Here is an 18045-nt window from a genome sequence, read left to right as displayed (position 1 = left end):
TCTCTCTCTGGTCAAAATAAAATAAATGAATGAATAAATAAAATTAAATAAATAATTCTTTAAAAAAATTCAGTATCCCTCAGAATTCAGCTTTCTACTTTGAGGTCAAATACTAATTTTTAGCTGAGGGTCTGTACTACTTACACGATAAAGTATACATACAAAAATGTACCATATTCAATTAAACAATATATTGTAAAGGTCTAATTCAAAAGCAAGATTCGAGAATGGTTATTTTAATATGTTGTCAAAAACGTATAATAGGTTGGAATTATAAATCCCAACGGTTTGAGTGAAACAGATAAACTTAAATAAGCAAATGCACACCAAACAGATGGATTTGGCTGGGAATATTTGTTAATATCTGAAAGCTAGATACTTTTTTTTTTTTTTTGCTAGAAGGCATATGCATTCACCAGAGAGACAAAGAAAGAAAGGAGAAGAGAAAGCATCCCCTTCATGGGACATGGTCATACCACAATCTCTTCTCCTCCATCTCTCTCCTTTTGGAATTTTGGGCACACATTCTCAGTGTATTTCTCAAGCTGCCAGGTGTGGAACTTGAACTTCATGGTCAATCATGTGGCACCTAGATGCCTTAGTTACCAGGCCAAGGCGCTGGCCCACTAGATATATTTTAATATACTTTCTCAGTCATTATTTCCTTCCCATGATATTCCCATTTTATTGTTTAAATAAATGCACTTTAAGCCAATAGAGAGGGGGAAAAAATCCCTAGCGTTCATGATATGGTTTTAGCAATTTCCTCTATGTCTATTCTGGTTAAGAGGATGATATGCTATAAAGCTAAATGAACTTTCCTATTGATATGCCATTTGGAAAACTGATAAGACTTGTGTTGATTAAAGAACAAATATTATGAATGCTTAGATAGCCAAAAGGATGTATTTCTAGACACAAATACATATTTAGAGCACACCATCTTATACATAAGCTTTTTATAAGTAGAAAATCAGAATGAATTAGATAATTGATATAGAGAAAAATAAAGAGCAGCAACAAGCAGACATCTACCTCTTTTTGAACTTTTTCTTTCTCCAAAGCCTGGAAGGCTACTTGTAATATGTCTATCTCATTCTTAAACCTTCGCATATCTTGCTGTAATTCTTGATCTAAACGTACTTCTGGTGTTTTGTCCCTATGTGTTGGAGAAGAACTTACATTTTCTAATTCAGGCTCTATGCTTTTATAGTTATTAGCATTACAAGTATCATGTAATGGCTTCTGGAACAAGTCCTGTATTGGTTTTGTTTTCATATAAGTGTCTGTAACACTGGGAATATTTTGCTCTTTTATTTGAACCATCTGCTTCATTTCTTTGGTGCGGGTAAGCCACAAATCCAAAAGGCTTTCTGGTTCACTAGACTGCTGCTTAGGTCCAATGTCTAATTTCGATTTAATGGCATTTTGGTTCATTTTTTTTGTCATCGGTTTATCAAACTCTTGTTCCTCTTTCATCTTAACTGTAACTACTTCTGGGTTTCTTGCTTTATTTTCTGGAACATTATAAAACTTCCCAGTTGTGTTAAAAACATGTTCAGTGTCTGGTTTGTTACCATTTTCACAGTCTACTTTAGTTGTATTTAAATAAAACTCAGATGACTGGCAATTGTATTCCGGGGACTCAGAGGGCACATGACATGGACCGTCGTCATTACTAGTTTCTTTTCGTTCAGGAAATGCCTGGAATACAACAGAGACAGAAACTCCAGATGCATCTTTTTTCTCACAATCAAGTATATCATTTGTCAAATTAGAGGGTATTTCCTTTAAGTTTGGACCTCCTTTAGAATTATCATGTGGTGGCTCTTCCTCAGGAGAAACAGCAATTTTGAATTTGCTACAAATTTCACTAAATCTTTGTTTGAACTCATTCGTGATGAGTTTAAATTGATGTTTCCACTTCAATTTGCCTCGTTTGATTGCTATTTTCTCATTCTCTTGCAAAGAAGAAACTCTTGAATACACAAATAAATCCTCTCTATCACAATTCTCAGTCATTTCTGGTTCTTGAGAAACTTTTTGCAGATGCGTAAGTGGAAGGTTAATTTGCATAATATGATTCTTAGATGTATTTTCTGTCGGGGTGCATGTTTTTAAAATAACTTTATCCTTGAGTAATCAAATGTGGACAAAGAAAAATTAGAAAATAATTTAAATTTAACCATAAACTTCCTAACCTATGTTTTGCTAATCACTACAGCATAACTATGCAATACACAACAATTTGCCTTAGAGTAAAATAGGAGAAAAACATGAACCAGCAAACTTAACTTTCTTTGTTTGGAATAAACTTAATTCGCTGAATGTTAAATCTACCAAAAATGAGTTGGGAGATGATTTTTAACATTATAAAATCTTTACTTAAAAAGGTTTTGCCACGTCATGTGAAGGGAAGAAACATTTAAGACAAAAAAAAATGTGAAGTTATCTGTTGAAAAAAACATATATATATATATTATATACATCATGATAGGACTTTGTGTAAAATGTAAAATTAATCTAAAAATTAAAAACAAAGAATAAGGAGGAGGGAGGTGGTGTGGTGGTTGTGGCACTATACTCCCACATGGCCAGCCATGGTTTGAGGACCTGGTGGGTTGCTTTTGCACTTTCCCTCTGTCTCTCTGGTCAAATTGAAAATGATAATAATAAATAAAATTAAATGAATAATCCTTTAAAAAAAGAATAAAAACAGATTTTACCACACCATACCTTAAATAGTGAGCTCTCCTTCCCCCAGTGCATTTAGGTACTCTTTCAAAAGATTAGTCACTGGAGAGTAGGCAAACTTAAGATTATTAGGAGCCAAATCAATTAACGCCAATCAGAAAGAAAAGCAAATTCTTAAATTTTAATGACACATTATGATGCATTACACTATATAAACTATCTGCTTAAGTTTACTTCTAATATGTTCTTGTCCACTATGACAATAGACTTTTTTTTTTTTTAGAGAGGTTTTCGCTATAGGTCACGTGCACTCACCATACAGACAGAGAGAGACAGAGAGACAGAAAGCGAGAAATCACCCCCCAAGGGGATGGCCACGCCGCAATCCCTTCTCTTCCATTCTCCTCTCGGGATCTTGGGCATGCACGCACATGCACGCGCTGAGTTTTAAGCCACCGGGTCCGGGATGCAAACCGTGGTAGACTATATAGGAGTCCAGTGACATAACCATTACACTAACTGCTGGTCCTGACAAAAGACTTTTTAAAATCTCGTATTATTTACTGATTTCTGACACTGAAATGATTAAAAAAGAAAAGTTATTGTTTGTACCCTAAACTCCAAAGATCCCATTAAGAAAGGTAAGATTCTCTTAATTATGATCCCACTCTCTCTGTAAAACCTGAAGTTATTTAAAGACCACAGAACAAAATAAGTCTTTAAACTTGTTATTCATGACTGGCAATATAAAACTGCAAATTTTGAGCCACTGGGAATAATCACTCTTGTAACACAAATCTAAATCAGTGGTCATCTCTATTATAATGTTAAAAATTTCAATTGCTGCCCCTTTCCTGCGCGACTGCGGCTCGGGTGGTCAGTGCTCAGCAAGACCATGGCTTCGACTGTGGAAGAGCTACAGAAAGATCTAGAAGAAATAAAGGTGTTATTGGAAAAGGCCACTAGGAAAAGAGTACGTGATGCTCTTACAGCTGAAAAATCCAAAATTGAGACAGAAATCAAGAACAAGATGCAACAGAAATCACAGAAAAAAACAGAACTTCTTGACAATGAAAAGCCAGCTGCTGTGGTTGCTCCCATTACAACAGGATATACAGTGAAAATCAGTAATTATGGTATGACCTGCATCTAATTCTTCATGCTCCCTATAACCTATTCCTTAGTGGTACACTTTCAAAGTAAATCAGTACATAATTTAAAAAATACTTGCAAGTGTTTGCTTTTTGGTGGCTTGTAAGTCGATCCATTGGTTTATTTAATAAGGTACTTTATTTTTAAAGAGATAAATGGGAAGGATACTTTTTAGAAGCTATTAACAAGTAAACGTGATAAGTAGCAATAATAAAGAAGGACCCGCTTCTGAAATAACATTCAGTATACATGAACCATAGCTGTGGTTTATTTTGTTTTTAAGTTAATTTATGTCTTACATGAACAAGATACACACCCCCCTCCCCCCCACAAGGTCTTCACACTGTGATCCCTCCCTAGTCTCCTGGAGAATTTATTTAAATAAAGTCTGCTTATTAAACACTTCCTCCAAAGATGAAAAAAAAAATTTCAATTGCTTAATTATATGATTCAATATTTGATTTAATTTTTATTATATAAGGTGGTTATAAAAATAGAAGAACAATTCATATTCAAGAAATTTTTTGTCTGAATTACAGGATAAAGTTTACCTATAAGTTACTATAGATTTTAAGAATATTTTAATTTTTATAACTAATTAAAAATGCTTTAAAAATTAAATATTGGGAACCAGCAGTTAGCGTAATGGCTATGTCACTGGACTCCCACGTAGTCGACCGCGGTTCGTTTCCTGGACCCGGTGGCTTAAAACTCACGCTGGGCGCGTGTGCGTGCGTGCCCAAGATCCTGAGAGGAGAATGGAGGAGAAGGGATTGTGGCGTGACCATCCTCTCTGGGGGTGATTTCTCGCTTTCTGTCTCTATGTCTCTCTCTGTCTGTCTGGTGAGCGCACACGCCCTATAGCGAAAACCTCTCAAAAAAAAAAAAAAAAAAAAAGAAAGAAAAATTAAATATTTAACTACGATCTATTAATTCTAAAAGTCTAGCTGAAAGGTAATTGAATTTTGACTATGCATGCTAATAAAGCAAAGACAATAATATTAAATCAGAAATTTAAAAGTAAATATTTCCATACCTTCAGCTGTTTTTTCGCACTTCCATCAAGCTTTTCTTGTTCTTCCTCTGCTGTCATTTTTAAATCTAGTTCTGCTGACAAATCCAAATATTTGTTAAAATGAACTGCTTAGAACAGTTAGATAAAAGTTATAGCCTTTATTAAAATAGAACATTCAGTTTTGTCAGTTGAAAGTTTTTTTTTTTTTTTTTTTTCTTGCTACAGGGCACGTGCGCTCACCAGAGACAGAGAGAGACAGAGAAAGCAAGAAATCATCCCCCAGGGGGGATGGCCATGCCGCAATCCCTTCTCCTCCATTCTCCTCTCGAGATCTTTGGCACGTACGCACATGCGCCCAGCTTGAGTTTAAGCCACCGGATCTAGGACTCGAACTGCAGTCAACTACATGGGAGTTCAGTGACATAGCCATTACTTTAATTACTGGTCCCAGTCAGTTGAATGTTTTAATGTAATCTTTAGATGAATATTTTCTTCTTTAAGAAATAGTTTTAATTATCTAAAACGTCACAAACCCCTTGGAGTGGGAGACACTAGATGTCACTAGGTGCAAAGGCACACAAACGTCTCTCAGATTTGTTCACAAATTCATCCACATCACACAAACAAACAGACTGTCAGAAACAAAATGTTAAAGTCCAGTAGAAACATTAAGTCACACTACATTCCTCTCTGCCTCGTAAGAGGACTGTTTCAACAACATGCTATGCACTTCGTCATTATTAACGGTTTCTGAAATTACTGTTACTTTTTATACCTTTATCAGTGTACACTTTTTTCCTTATATTTGAATTATTTTCCTCTACCTTCCTGACAAACTTCTTTTCATCTTTTAAGATTCAGCTTGTTATGTGAAGTTTTCTTTGATTATGGCTCTTCCCCCTAGATAAATAAAAACCTCTTTCCTTAGTTCTACCCTAGTACCTGATCTATTTTTCTACTGGTATCTTTTTTTAAAGAATTATTTTATTTAATTTTATTTATTATCATAATTTTTTAATTTGACCAGAGAGAGACAGAGAGAGGAAAAGTGAGAAAGCAAGCCTCCATGTCTGGGACTCAACCACAGTCAGTCATGTGGGTATCTACAACCTCAACCACCACACCACCTGCTGGTCCCTATTTGTCTACTGCATCTTTCAATGTCTATTTTCTTGGCTCCTAGACTACTAGGGACAATCTATTACATAATCTTTGTTAACAGTCTTTATTTCTAATACTCAATAATTACTTATGGAGTATCTGCAAAGAGCTAGGCATTGGAGTATAGAGAATGTACATGAGAGGTGTCAGGAATGGCTTCTCTAGAAATAATGCCTAAGCTGCGATTTAAAGAGTGAGATTATCCTAATTAAAAGGGGCAGAGGCTGTAAAGAGTGTGAGCACGCAAGGCAGTACCAAGAGAGGGACAGAAGCATTAAATAGGGTCTGTATTTGTCTAAAATATGGGGATTGTGAGGAGGCATTGTCCGCAGTTCAGTAATGCCAGAGAAAAAGGCAGCAGAGGAAAGTGCTGACAATGGAGAATCAGGCAGAAGTCAGGACCAGAAAGCCTTACATGTAATTTTAAGATACTTAATTTTTTAAAATTCTTTTTAAAGAATTATTTATTCATTTATTCATTTTTTAATTTGACCAGAGACACAGAGAGAGAGAGGGAAAGTGAGAAAGCAAGCTGCTTGGTCTGGGACTCGAACCATAGTTGACAAGGTGGGAGTCCAGGACCTCAACCACCATACCATGCTACCTGCCAGCCCTGAACATTTATATGTATGTGTATATATATATATATATATATATATATATACACACACACTTTTTTTTTGGAGAGATTTTTGCTATAAGGCACGTGCGCTCGCCAGACAGAGAGAGAAATAGAGACAGAAAGCGAGAAATCACCCCCCAGGGGGGATGTCACACCGCAATCCCTTCTCCTCCATTCTCCTCTTGGGATCTTGGGCACGCACGCACACACACCCAGCGTGAGTTTTAAGCCACCGGGTCCGGGAAGCGAACCGCGGTCAACTACGTGGGAATCCAGCAACATAGCCATTACGCTAACTGCTGGTTCCCTGAACATTTATATTTTAAAGAGTGGTTTATGATCATATTTGCATTGAGACAGATGACTTTAAGTGATGGGGGCAAGATGAATTTAAGGGGCATATGAGTTGAATAGAGGGTCACAAATTGGAAGACAAGAGAGCAAAACTAAAAGTAAAGATGCAGGCCTAAACTAAGGGAATGTTTCCAGAAATACTTAGGAAATAAAAATAATCAGAGTCCAGTATAACTAATTTTTATTAAATTAATAAATGTACTAATCTAGATCTCTAAAGAACTGGACTCCACTCATTAATTTACAAAATGTCATCAGTGGAAAGGGAAACAATCTACATGAACTGTTTAAATTGTGGAATTCACTTGATAGTTTCTTTGTGTCACATCTTCCTGGGCTGAGGGAACTCACCCTAGGTTTTTTGTTTTAAAAGCTTTGTTTTTTGAATCTGCCAAGCTCATGAAGAGTAAGAGCACACAAGTCACTTGTACAGCTAAATAACTTTGGACTTACATAGCCTGCAGTCACTACTCTAGGAGACAACTGAAAATCTTATATAAAATTCAATGCTAATTCTTCGAGTAAGAAAAAAAATTATATGGGTGAAAAAATAATGTATGATTTATTACTACAGACCTGATGTTATGATTGATTAAGGGCACTGAATTTACTGGTACATAAAATAGAGTGCAGAGTAGATGCAGTTAATCAACTGAGTACTAGTAAAGTTAGGGTTGATCTTCATATAGTTTTAAATGATACAGTACCCCTTAAAATCAATATTCCTTGTGAACTATTATTCATTAAAAGAAGATGGCAGGCTCTGGGCAGGGCTGAGAAGATACTGTAGAGCAGCAGTCCCCAACCTTTCCCTCAGCCTAGACCAGCCTAGTGGAAGACAATCCCTGGGCTGGGAGGGTTGGCATAGGGGTTGTTCCCAGGAAAACCCAAGTACACAACATACACCATGCACCCCATTTCCACCGTGAACACGCTGCCAACATACAGTGAAACAATCACACAACAGGAGAATCAAGTACCACCAATGACCCCACAGGAGGTAGAGCCCAGGCAGCAATTTGAGTGATGGGGAATGGCTGCAAATACAAACAGAGCCTTGCTGGCCCATGGCCCACGCCTTGCTGTGCAGCCACCCCAACACCTCTGTAGTGCAACTGCCCACCACCCACCCCACACTGACCAACCAGGGCTGGAGGGGGAGGTGGGCAACAGGCTACTGTCTTGCACTAGTTCATGGACCAGGTTTGGAGACCCTCCTGCATAGCAAATTCTAAATGATTCCCATTAAGTCTGAGAAAGTCAATTCTGTAATCCATAAAGTCGTAGAAATTATAAGATATAATTTAATATTTGGCTTTGAAAGGTGGCTTTTTCAGTTATATTGCATATCATATTACTAAAACTTCAGAATTGAGAGCTGTAAAAGCAAAAGCAAAGAAATCACATTATGTTTGAGTAGACAACCTTAGATCTTTACTGAGTTTTCCCATCTAGGCCAAAAGTTCTAAATATAATCCTGGTACTCACTCTCACATTTATGCTACATAGCAGCCTAAACGAAATTACTCTTTTTCCTAATTCTCTTTACAATGTATGTACTTAAAAGAATATGAATGCCTTGTTTGGTTGTAGGTTGTGAAGGAAGTAGACACAAAGTAAATTTTGTTACAAAACGATTTCAGAAAAGTCAGAACTATGGTATTACGAAGCCAGGCAGAAGTACTCTGAATTTTCTATGCTTCTTCATGTATTACCTTTTTTGCTCTCTTTGTTATCTGGTAGCTGTGATTCACACAGATCATGGAGACTGTAATTTCCTAATAGAAACACAGCTCCAATATTATGCTTTTCTCCTTCTTTGTCTTTTAAGGTCTTCTTTCCCAATAGTGAGGATGCTGACTGAATTTTGGTCAATGATTGTGATACAAATGGACATTTATCAACTTTCAAATTTCTGGATCTTTGACAAGTCTTACTACTGAGGTTCAAACTAGTAGAATCCCAATCTGAAAGCAAAGTTTTCATTTATTAGAAGATACATAATACAAACTTGACCAATTTGTACACATTCTTTTTTCAGAGAAGCAGTCCCACATCCTCCTCTCCCCCACAAACATGTTGGTCCTTCATGGCTTATTGTATTTTACATACCCTATACTTGTTGCCATTCAGTCAGATAAGTTTAACTGTCATCTCTTGTTTTTTTCACCCACATTTTTACCTTTTAGTGTTATTTACTTTGATTCACTAAGCAATTTCTTTCTCTTTTTATTTATCTATCTATCTATCTATCTATCTATCTATCTATCTATCTATCTATCTATCTATTTTTGAGAGTTTTGCTATAGGGCGTATGCATTCGCCGGAGAAACAGAGAGAGAAAGAAAGCAAGAAGCCAATCCCCAGGGGGGATGGCCACATTGCAATCTCTTCTTCATTCTCCTCTCGGGATCTTGGGCAAAGAGGCACATGTGCTCAGTGTGAATTTTAAGCTACCAGGTCCAAGACTCGAACCATGGTCAACATGGGAGTCCAACGACATAACCATTACACCATCTGCTGTTCTCACAATTTCTTTTTACTTTAGTTTAATCATTTTTATTTCAAGTATATTTTTAAAATCATAAATGGGGTTTTGTAATCCAAAGTTGAAACATTTATTTTTCATAGCTTCAGAATTTGACTAGCAATTCCAGAGCATGCTTTTCCAATCCAGTCTTCTTTGCTATTTCTCAGACTCCTGAGATCTAATACTTGAACTACTCCATTCTAAAGGTACAGTTTTAAATAACTATTGTACATTTGTTGATTAGAAAGCTCTCTGAAAGGCCATGAAATAAAAAGAATGGATTCTGTCCAAGGATTCAGTAGTGAGGTAAGAAACATTAAACACGTATTAAATAATTTATTAATTTAAAAAATAACAAAAAACAGTGTTGTTCTGTCATAGAGAAAAACAGTAAATTAGACTTTGATAATATTTTCTTCCCTACAAAGTCCTCGATCCTACTTAAAGATCGTTTATGCAAAGTCACCATCCAGATGTACTAAGTAAAACTTCTGGGTATTAACATGGCCCTAAATGCACTATTCCAAAGAGGAAGAGACTACTTTGAGAAAAGGAGTGCCTTAATAACTTCCCAAAGTATTCAGTCAAACAAAAAAGGAAATAGAAATTTTCTTTCCTTTCAAAGGAAGTTTTCCTTTAAAGATTGTGCCTTACTGGGAAGAGCAAATGGTGTAATGGTTGTCGCTGGACTCCCACATAGTCGACTGCGGTTTGAATCCTGGCCCCAGAAGCTTAAACTCATGCTGCGTGCGTGTGTGTGTGCATGTGCGTGCATGCCCAAGATCCTGAGGAGAACAGAGAAGGGACTGCAGCATGGTCATCACCTGGGGGGTCATTTCTTGCTTTCTGTCTGTCTTTCCTATAAGTACACGCACCTATAACCTCTTCGGGGAAAAAAAAAAAAAAAAAAAAAAGACTATGCCTTATTTACCTTTTTTAAAACTGCCTAATTTGGGGGCCTGCAGGTGGCATGGTGGTTAAGATCACTGGACTCCCACATGGCCGATCACGGTTTGAATCCTGGACTTGGCAGCTTGCTTTCTCACTTTCCCTCTCTCTCTCGCTTGCTCTCACTCTGTCCCTCTCTGGTCAAATTAAAAATAAGTAAGGACCAGCAGTTAGTATAATGGCTATGTCGCTGGACTCCCACGTAGTCGACTGCAGTTCGAGTCCCGGACCCGGTGGCTTAAACTCACGCCGGGCACGTGTGCGTGCCTGCCCAAGATCCTGAGAGGAGAATGGAGGAGAAGGGGCAGCGTGACCATCCCCCATGGGGGGTGATTTCTCGCTTTCTGTCTGTCTGGCGAGCACATGCACCCCATAGCAAAAACCTCTCAAAAAAAAATAAAAATAAATAAAGTTAAATAAAATAATTCTTTAAAAATAATAAAACTGGCTAATTCAATACTTAAATTTTTATGTCAATGTACTAAAAGTCCTTTACAAAATGATCTGAAAAAACCCAGAACACCAGAGCAAGATTTGTAAGTTGCATGGAATACCAAATAGAGGAGGAAATGGACAGATATCTGAAGACAGGTACTTGCTCTGCTCCAAAGGTGAGCAAACTTTTAACATGTGAGCAACATAGAACTCCATCCCCCTGGAGCTTCTCAAGCTCAGAATGCTTCCACTTAATAAATCAATATATTATTCTTAAAAATTAAAGGTTGGCCACTGGGAAAGACCAAACAAACATTATTTTCCTCCCCCCAAACAACAACTGAAACAGCTCTAATCATCCTTTCTTCTCCCACAAAAACAGGGAAGCAGGTGGGGCTAAAGTCTTTAAATCTAAAATTTCTGCTCCTAAAATAGTGCTGCTAGTTGCTCAAAGGTGCAGGTATTTCCTCCTCCAACACTTCCCTTATTTATAAGTGTATTTCCATACACACAGACATGAATACATGTACACACACACTCTCAAGTAAGATACTTCTCTGTGTTTGTTGATGAATTATAAGAATTATGAACAAGGTTTCATAGGTGCTTTGTAAACATCAGAGTCACTGGGGTCCTTTTCTCCAAAAGCCTGAAGTCACATTCTGCAGTCGGGGATCACTACTTTGCCAGACGCAGTTTGCAGGCTGCATACTGACTAAGAGCAGAAAAAAAGTCCACAGCTGACATTCGGGAGAAGGTGAAGAGATCATCTCCGTCAATCTGATGTGCCGGGGAAGAAAGCCTAACATGCAGCCCACAGGACCGAACTCCCACAGTAAGTCTGGATCAGGGCACCCATCAGAACCGAGTAAATGTCTAGCCTGTCTACATCCAATCTGTGGATATCTTTTGCTGCTAGGCTATGAACTGGCAAAAGTCCTGGGCACCTCTCACAGTATCTGCTTTTCCATCTGCTGGGAATAGCGCATTCACTGCCGAATGACAGTTTAAAACTTGACCATCTTTGGGGCCAGCAGGTGGCATGGTGGTTAGGGGCACTGAACTCCCACATGGTCAATTGTGGTTCAAATCCTGGACCTGGTAGCTTGCTTTTTCACTTTCTTTCTCTCTCTCTCTCTCTCTCTCTCTCTCTCTCTCCTGGCAGCTTGCTTTTTCACTGCCCCTCACCCCCCACTCTGTCCTCCTCTGGTTAAATTAAAATAAACAGAGGTAAATAAAATAATTATTTTTAAAAATTCAAAAATAAAAGAAACCTTGATCATCTTTGTCATTACAGCCTCCAAACTCTGGTGAGTACTTGGAACAATCTATGCCCAGAATTTCTTCTTGTTTTAAAATGTCATCCATGGATCTGGAATAATTTCTTAATTCCATGGTGGTCGTAGACCCTAATGTAGGAGATGCCTACTGCCTTATACCACACCACACCACAACACACCACACGACATGAGGCTCATGATGTCTGAGAAGCTGGGCTCCTCCTCCTAGGTGATCACCAGGCCCATGCGCACAGGCAGCTTCTCCGAGGACAGCCGGGGTCTTCGGCAACCACAGTTGCCTGTGGTGCCTTGGTTCCTGCCCAAGGGCGGCTTTAAGGAGTGTGAAGTCGAGGGGCGCTAGGACCGAGCAGGCGCAGTGCCACAGCCGTGTAGCCAAGTCAGGTCCAGTGCCCAACTGATATCCCAGCACAGCGCGTGCCTGGCCCTTGGCCCTTGCCCACGGATACACCCGCCAGCACAGCCCCATGGAACTCTCATGGCGCAAGTGCGCCCTTCCTTCCTGGCTGCCCTTACACAGGGCGCGACAGCTTTTTATCCGTCCCTGAGACCAGCCCATGGCTCAGAATCCCCACGACCCCTGCCCTCCCCTTTCCACTGCCAACCACTCACACCTCGCCCCCCTGCCTTCTTCTCCCTCCCTTGGTGACACTATACAACTTCGAATACATATTTTGTTTTCCGGAGAGTATTATTTATTAATGAATTTTTTAATAATATAAACTTGCCTATTTATTTAACCTAAATTTTTATTTATTTATTTATTTATTTAGCTAGCCTGACTTTTTTATTCATTTATTTATTTTTGCCTGGCTATTTATTTATTTATTTATTTATAGCTTTTCTGTATAGGGTATGTGTACTCACCAGAGGCAGAATGACAGCGAGAGTGGGAAAGTGAGAAATCACCCCCCAAGGGGGATAGCCTCGCTGCTGTCCTTCCCTTCTCCTCTCAGGATTTTGGGGATGTCTGTACACATGCACAGTGTGATTTTCAAGCTGCAGGGTCTGGGACTTGAAGTATGCTGTGAATCATGTGGAAACCAGCACCTTAACCACCAGGCCATTGCTGGCCCTAAACCATTTTAAATTTAAATATTCAGCAAATGGTGTAATGGCTACATCACTGGACTCCCACGTGGCCAACCGCAGTTTGAGTCCCGGACTTGGCTGCTTAAAACTCACTGAGGGCAAGTGTATGTGCCCAAAATCTTGAGAGAAGAATGGAGGAGGAGGGACTGTGGCGTGGCCATCTGCCCTGGGGGGTGATTTCTCGCTTTTTGTCTCTCCATTTCTGTCTCTCCAGCAAGAGCATACACCCAATAATAAAAATCTCTCTCCAGAAGAAAAAAAATTGAAATATGCATATCAGTACTGTGTGTTCTAGAGACATGGCATTAAAATTTTTTAAATAATAAATAATTTAAAACAACTTTAATTACAACCAGATGTTCTTCCCACAGCACACCAATATCTTCAGAGCTCACTTTTTATGCCTTTAATAAACATCATAAATGCATAATTTAAAAGATAGCTTTTCATGAGCTAATAGTTCCTCTAGAAAATAGGATAAGTCTAGGTCTACACTAGACCCAAAGAGTACAGAATACCATGAGACAGAAAATAAATATATAACAGAAGTATTTTTCTTTGAAAACAGATTTAAATTTCTTAAGACAAGTGAAGGAGGGGTTGGCAGCATCCCAAGCAATGGCACACTACCTATGTGCTATCGCCACCCGGCCACCTTTACATTTGACATACACAGATCCTACGTACATAGTTTAAATTCATGGGTTTTGTTTTTTTTCTTTCAGAGGTTTTTGTCTTAGGATGTGTGTGGTTCACTGGAGAGAGAGAAACAGACAGTGAAAGGGAAAGTGAACCTTCCCCCTTCCCCCAGGGGATGGCCACATCACAATCCCTTCTCCTTCATTCTTCTGGGATCTAGGGCACACAAATACATGTGGCTAGCATGATTCTCAAGCCACTGGGTCTAGAACTCGAACCTTGGTCACCCATATGGGAGTCGTGCAACCTAACCACTACACCATCTGCTGGCCCACTAAATTGGTGGTTCTAAATTGTGATCTGAGATCCAGGGGTTTCAGGATACATCCAAGGGATTCAAGAGGTCAAACAACACTGTTATTTGCTATTTTCAACTTCATTTTCTTGTAAGAAAACAATAGAGAAAATCTTGGAGCTGGCAAGTAGTGTGGTGGTTAAGGTGTTGGACTCCCACAGGGTTGACCACAGTTCAACTCCCAGAACTGGCAGCTTGCTTTCTCATTTTCCCTTTCTCTCTCACTTTCTCTCCAGTCAAATTTAAAAATAATAATAATAATAAATAAAATTAATAATTCTTAAAAAAAAATCTTTAGGGGCCAACAGGTGGCATGGTGGTTAAGGGTGCCGGACTCCCACATGGCCAACCACAATTTGAGTCCCAGACCTGGCACCCTGAGCTCTCTCTCTCTGTCTCCCTCTGTTCAAAATTTAAAAAATAATTATAATAAATTTTTTTTTAATTTGAAAAAGAATACAATAGAGTTTTTCTGAGACATGATGTGTCATAACACTAGAGCTGTAATGGTTAGTGGGTCACAGCTGTAATGACTGCTGGAATATATGACTGTGAACAATTGTACTTAAATTATTTTAATTTCTAATACAGTAAATACCAATAGATACATCTCAATTAAATAAAAGATCTTTGGGATCTGTAATAATTTTTAACAGTATAAAAGGACCTTAATGCCAAAAAGTTTTAGGATTGTTGTTTTAGAAAACTGTATCTACCAGTCATTAGAGAGTGATCGATTACTTTCCCCATATTTGATAATCAAAGACAGGAGACACCACACACACACACACACACACACACACACACACACACGCATACACGCAAAGCCTGCAAAATCAGAAAATGTGACTGGTTTAAGCTCATCAAGTAATATTAAAATGAAATAATTAAAGGTAAAACACAAATGACAAGTTGGCAAGTAAAGCTTCTCCTTGGAAGATCAGAACTCCAATGAGCATTCAAAAACAGTGGAAAAACTTAGAGTCTCATGATTAACCTCTGTATCCCTACCAAATACAGGAATTACAAATTTGGTACTTTAGGGTATCAAAACATAATATCAGAAACATCTGAGTTAAAGCTTACATTTTTTTAAAATCTCTTTTTCTTATGTTTCTGAATATATTTTTTTCAAAGATAGATATCAACAATGATATTGTCATTTACGTCAAGCCCTTCCATCAAAAGTGGAATACAACAATCAGGAATAAGAAGATTACGAACATTTGAAATATTTTAACATATTTGTTTCCAGAGTTAAATGTGTATTGCAAAATTTACCTGATCTTGGTGTTGGTCCATCCGTCACTCCTATTGCTTTATTTGGTACAGAACCTTTCATTTCAAGGGTAGACTGAATAGGTTTTGGAACAAGATGATAAATAAGTAATGTATTTTTCATACAATATATAGTTAATAATTCAAGATAAAAAAAAATAAGTTATTACCATCAAGGGAGAAGACTTCGCAGGAGACTCTAAAAAGCAAAGGGGACCGATATCAATTATATGCAAATATGACAAAACCACTTCACACATTCATGCAGAGTTAGTATGGAGCTGAATCCTCGGGCTTGACTTGGAAATGGTTACTTTAGGTTTTGGGTGATTTTTTTTTGGTTAGGACAGAAACATGACAGAAATATACTGAAGGAAAATAGGTTTAGGACACATGCAGTTAAGATTTCAAAAGTGGGATTATGTTCCAAATGCCTATGACTAAAATAGAAAAGTGCACAATATACCAATATGAACATGCTGACTGATGGGGAGAAAAACGATCTTTAATTGGAGATGTAAATCATCCTGAGAGCATAAATGTCAAAGCAGATGGTGGAATGCAGCAGCATATATTTAATGGAACATATCGAAATCATTTATACCATTATACTACAAGTGTTTATCATGTTCTCCCATCTGTCTTGTAATTTAGGACATAAAGAGTTGTGATGACAACTGTCTGTGACAACTATCAGTTCAGTTATGACCGAACTCTGATGATGGTCTAGCTGAATGCATTTATCATCAGAGAAAGTATTCAGAATTGACCAGCTTGGATACACTTGTAGAATAACAGTTCATTAAAATACTCATTTTTTTCCATACCCATGTGAGCTACTGGCATGCCTACATTTCTTGTATCCTCTAGTTTAGCCATCTTAAAGTTTCTTGATCCACTCATAAAAGAAGGTACATAAAACACATCTAAGAAATAATATGTAATTAGCTTTCAACATACAAGCATAGCTATCAAAAAGAAAAAATAAATTGGCACAGAATTGTTAAATATAAATAATTGTATATTTTGAAATCAGTGCAGTATTTACTGAAAATAACAATTTAGTTGTTTTTTTCTTTTTTTTTGAGAGGTTTTTGCTATAGGGCGCATGTGCTCTCCAGAAAGACAGAGAGATAGAAAGCAAGAAATCACCCACCCCCCCGAAGGAATGGACAAACCCCACTACCCTTCTCCTCCATTCTTCGCCCCACCGCAATCCCTTCTCCTCCCTTCTTCTCTCAGGATCTTGGGTACACACACACATGCACGCCAGCATGAGTTTAAGCCACTAGGTCCAGGACTTGAACCACAGTCGACTACATGGGAGTCCAGCGACATAGCCATTACACCAACTGCTGGTCCCAACAAATTAGTATTCAAGGAATGAACTTTATAATTTCTTTCATTTCCAAAGTTAGGTTAGTTTGTTTTTATCATGTTAGTTTTCAAAGAAGTTAAATGAAACTATCTTACCAAATAATTAGTTATCTTAAAACACACAGTCAATGCTTCTATATTCAAATTAATCTCAATGAATAAATAATACTGATACAACATAGATTGCTGATACCTGATAGTTATGGAGAGGAGAAAGGGCTGGTGTGGGAGGCTGCGCACCAGCGAGTCTGCCAAGGTCATTAGGTTTCAGTTTCTCAGAAAGCAAACAATTGCACAATGCCAAAGGCCACAATTGGCTCCCCTTCAAAACCTCACCTTCAAAACCATACTCTGATTGGCCACTTCCCATAAAGGCCACAATTGGCTCCTCTTCAAAACCTCACCTTCAAAATCATACTCTGGCTCTTTTTCCACAGACTGTCCCTTCCAGGCAGCAGCCACAAGGTCCAGCTACAGGCCTCTGTTCAGCAAGGGACACTGAGGGAGGGTCATCTCTGACCCCCACCCCACTTCCAGTCTCCCCAGCCCAAGATTCCACCTCCTTGGTAGGTAGATAGAAATTTTCTGCAGCTTTTTTTTCCCCCTTGGAGCCCATCTATTCTCTTGGTAATTCCTAGCTCTGCCTCTTTCCACAGACTGTCCCTTCCAGGTAGCAGACACAAGGTCCACCTACAGGCCTCTGGTGAAATCACGTGCCGTGCTAATGCATGGCACGCGACTTTTTCATTATCTCTCTCTGTTGTCTTTCATTTCGTTTCATAATATCCTCTCCTCTTCACTTTTTACACTGACAGAGGGACGAGACAGGTCTAGAATCATATATCTGAAATTCCCTAGTAAGGCAAGTGTCTCTGGGATCCTTCCTTGCACTGATCAACCTGTGAAAACGGAGATACTGCTTTTTAGACATCTCAGTAGAGTTCCCCTCTTGAGATCACATTGGTAAAAACAACAGAAGAGAGACTTCAGCAAACATCTATTCCCAGACAAAAAGAAACACTCCTACTCCTAGTGGGAGAAATGTTCCCCTAAGAAGTTTTTTTTTTTTTTTGGGGGGGGGGGGGGGGGGGGGCG

The 18045-nt window shown here is 38.4% G+C and overlaps 1 protein-coding gene across 9 annotated transcripts in view; it reads right to left on the bottom strand.

Annotated features, from left to right (window-relative positions):
* The window catches only part of ANKRD26 (ankyrin repeat domain 26), a 122340-nt gene that overhangs the window by 53869 nt on the left and 50426 nt on the right, over window positions 1-18045 (bottom strand). For 2 of the 9 annotated variants that reach the window (XM_027769925.1, XM_014587060.2), the window contains exons 13-16: window positions 16401-16499; window positions 15744-15772; window positions 15577-15649; window positions 4883-4956 (exon numbers count right to left, since the gene is read on the bottom strand). In XM_027769925.1, coding sequence (XP_027625726.1) covers window positions 4883-4956; window positions 15577-15649; window positions 15744-15772; window positions 16401-16499 — 275 coding nt within the window. Of the gene's footprint in view, window positions 1-1035; window positions 1705-4882; window positions 4957-8713; window positions 8966-15576; window positions 15650-15743; window positions 15773-16400; window positions 16500-18045 lie in introns of all 9 variants that reach the window. The other 7 variants (XM_027769852.1, XM_014586879.2, XM_027769861.1 and 4 more) reach the window with 7 other exon arrangements.

This window comes from Tupaia chinensis, unplaced genomic scaffold, assembly GCF_000334495.1.
Source record: "Tupaia chinensis unplaced genomic scaffold, TupChi_1.0 Scaffold000001_1, whole genome shotgun sequence".
In the NCBI taxonomy this organism is placed as follows: Eukaryota; Metazoa; Chordata; class Mammalia; order Scandentia; family Tupaiidae; genus Tupaia; species Tupaia belangeri.
The sequence above is the reverse complement of the archived record's forward strand: the minus strand, read 5'-3'. Positions and strand labels throughout refer to the sequence as shown.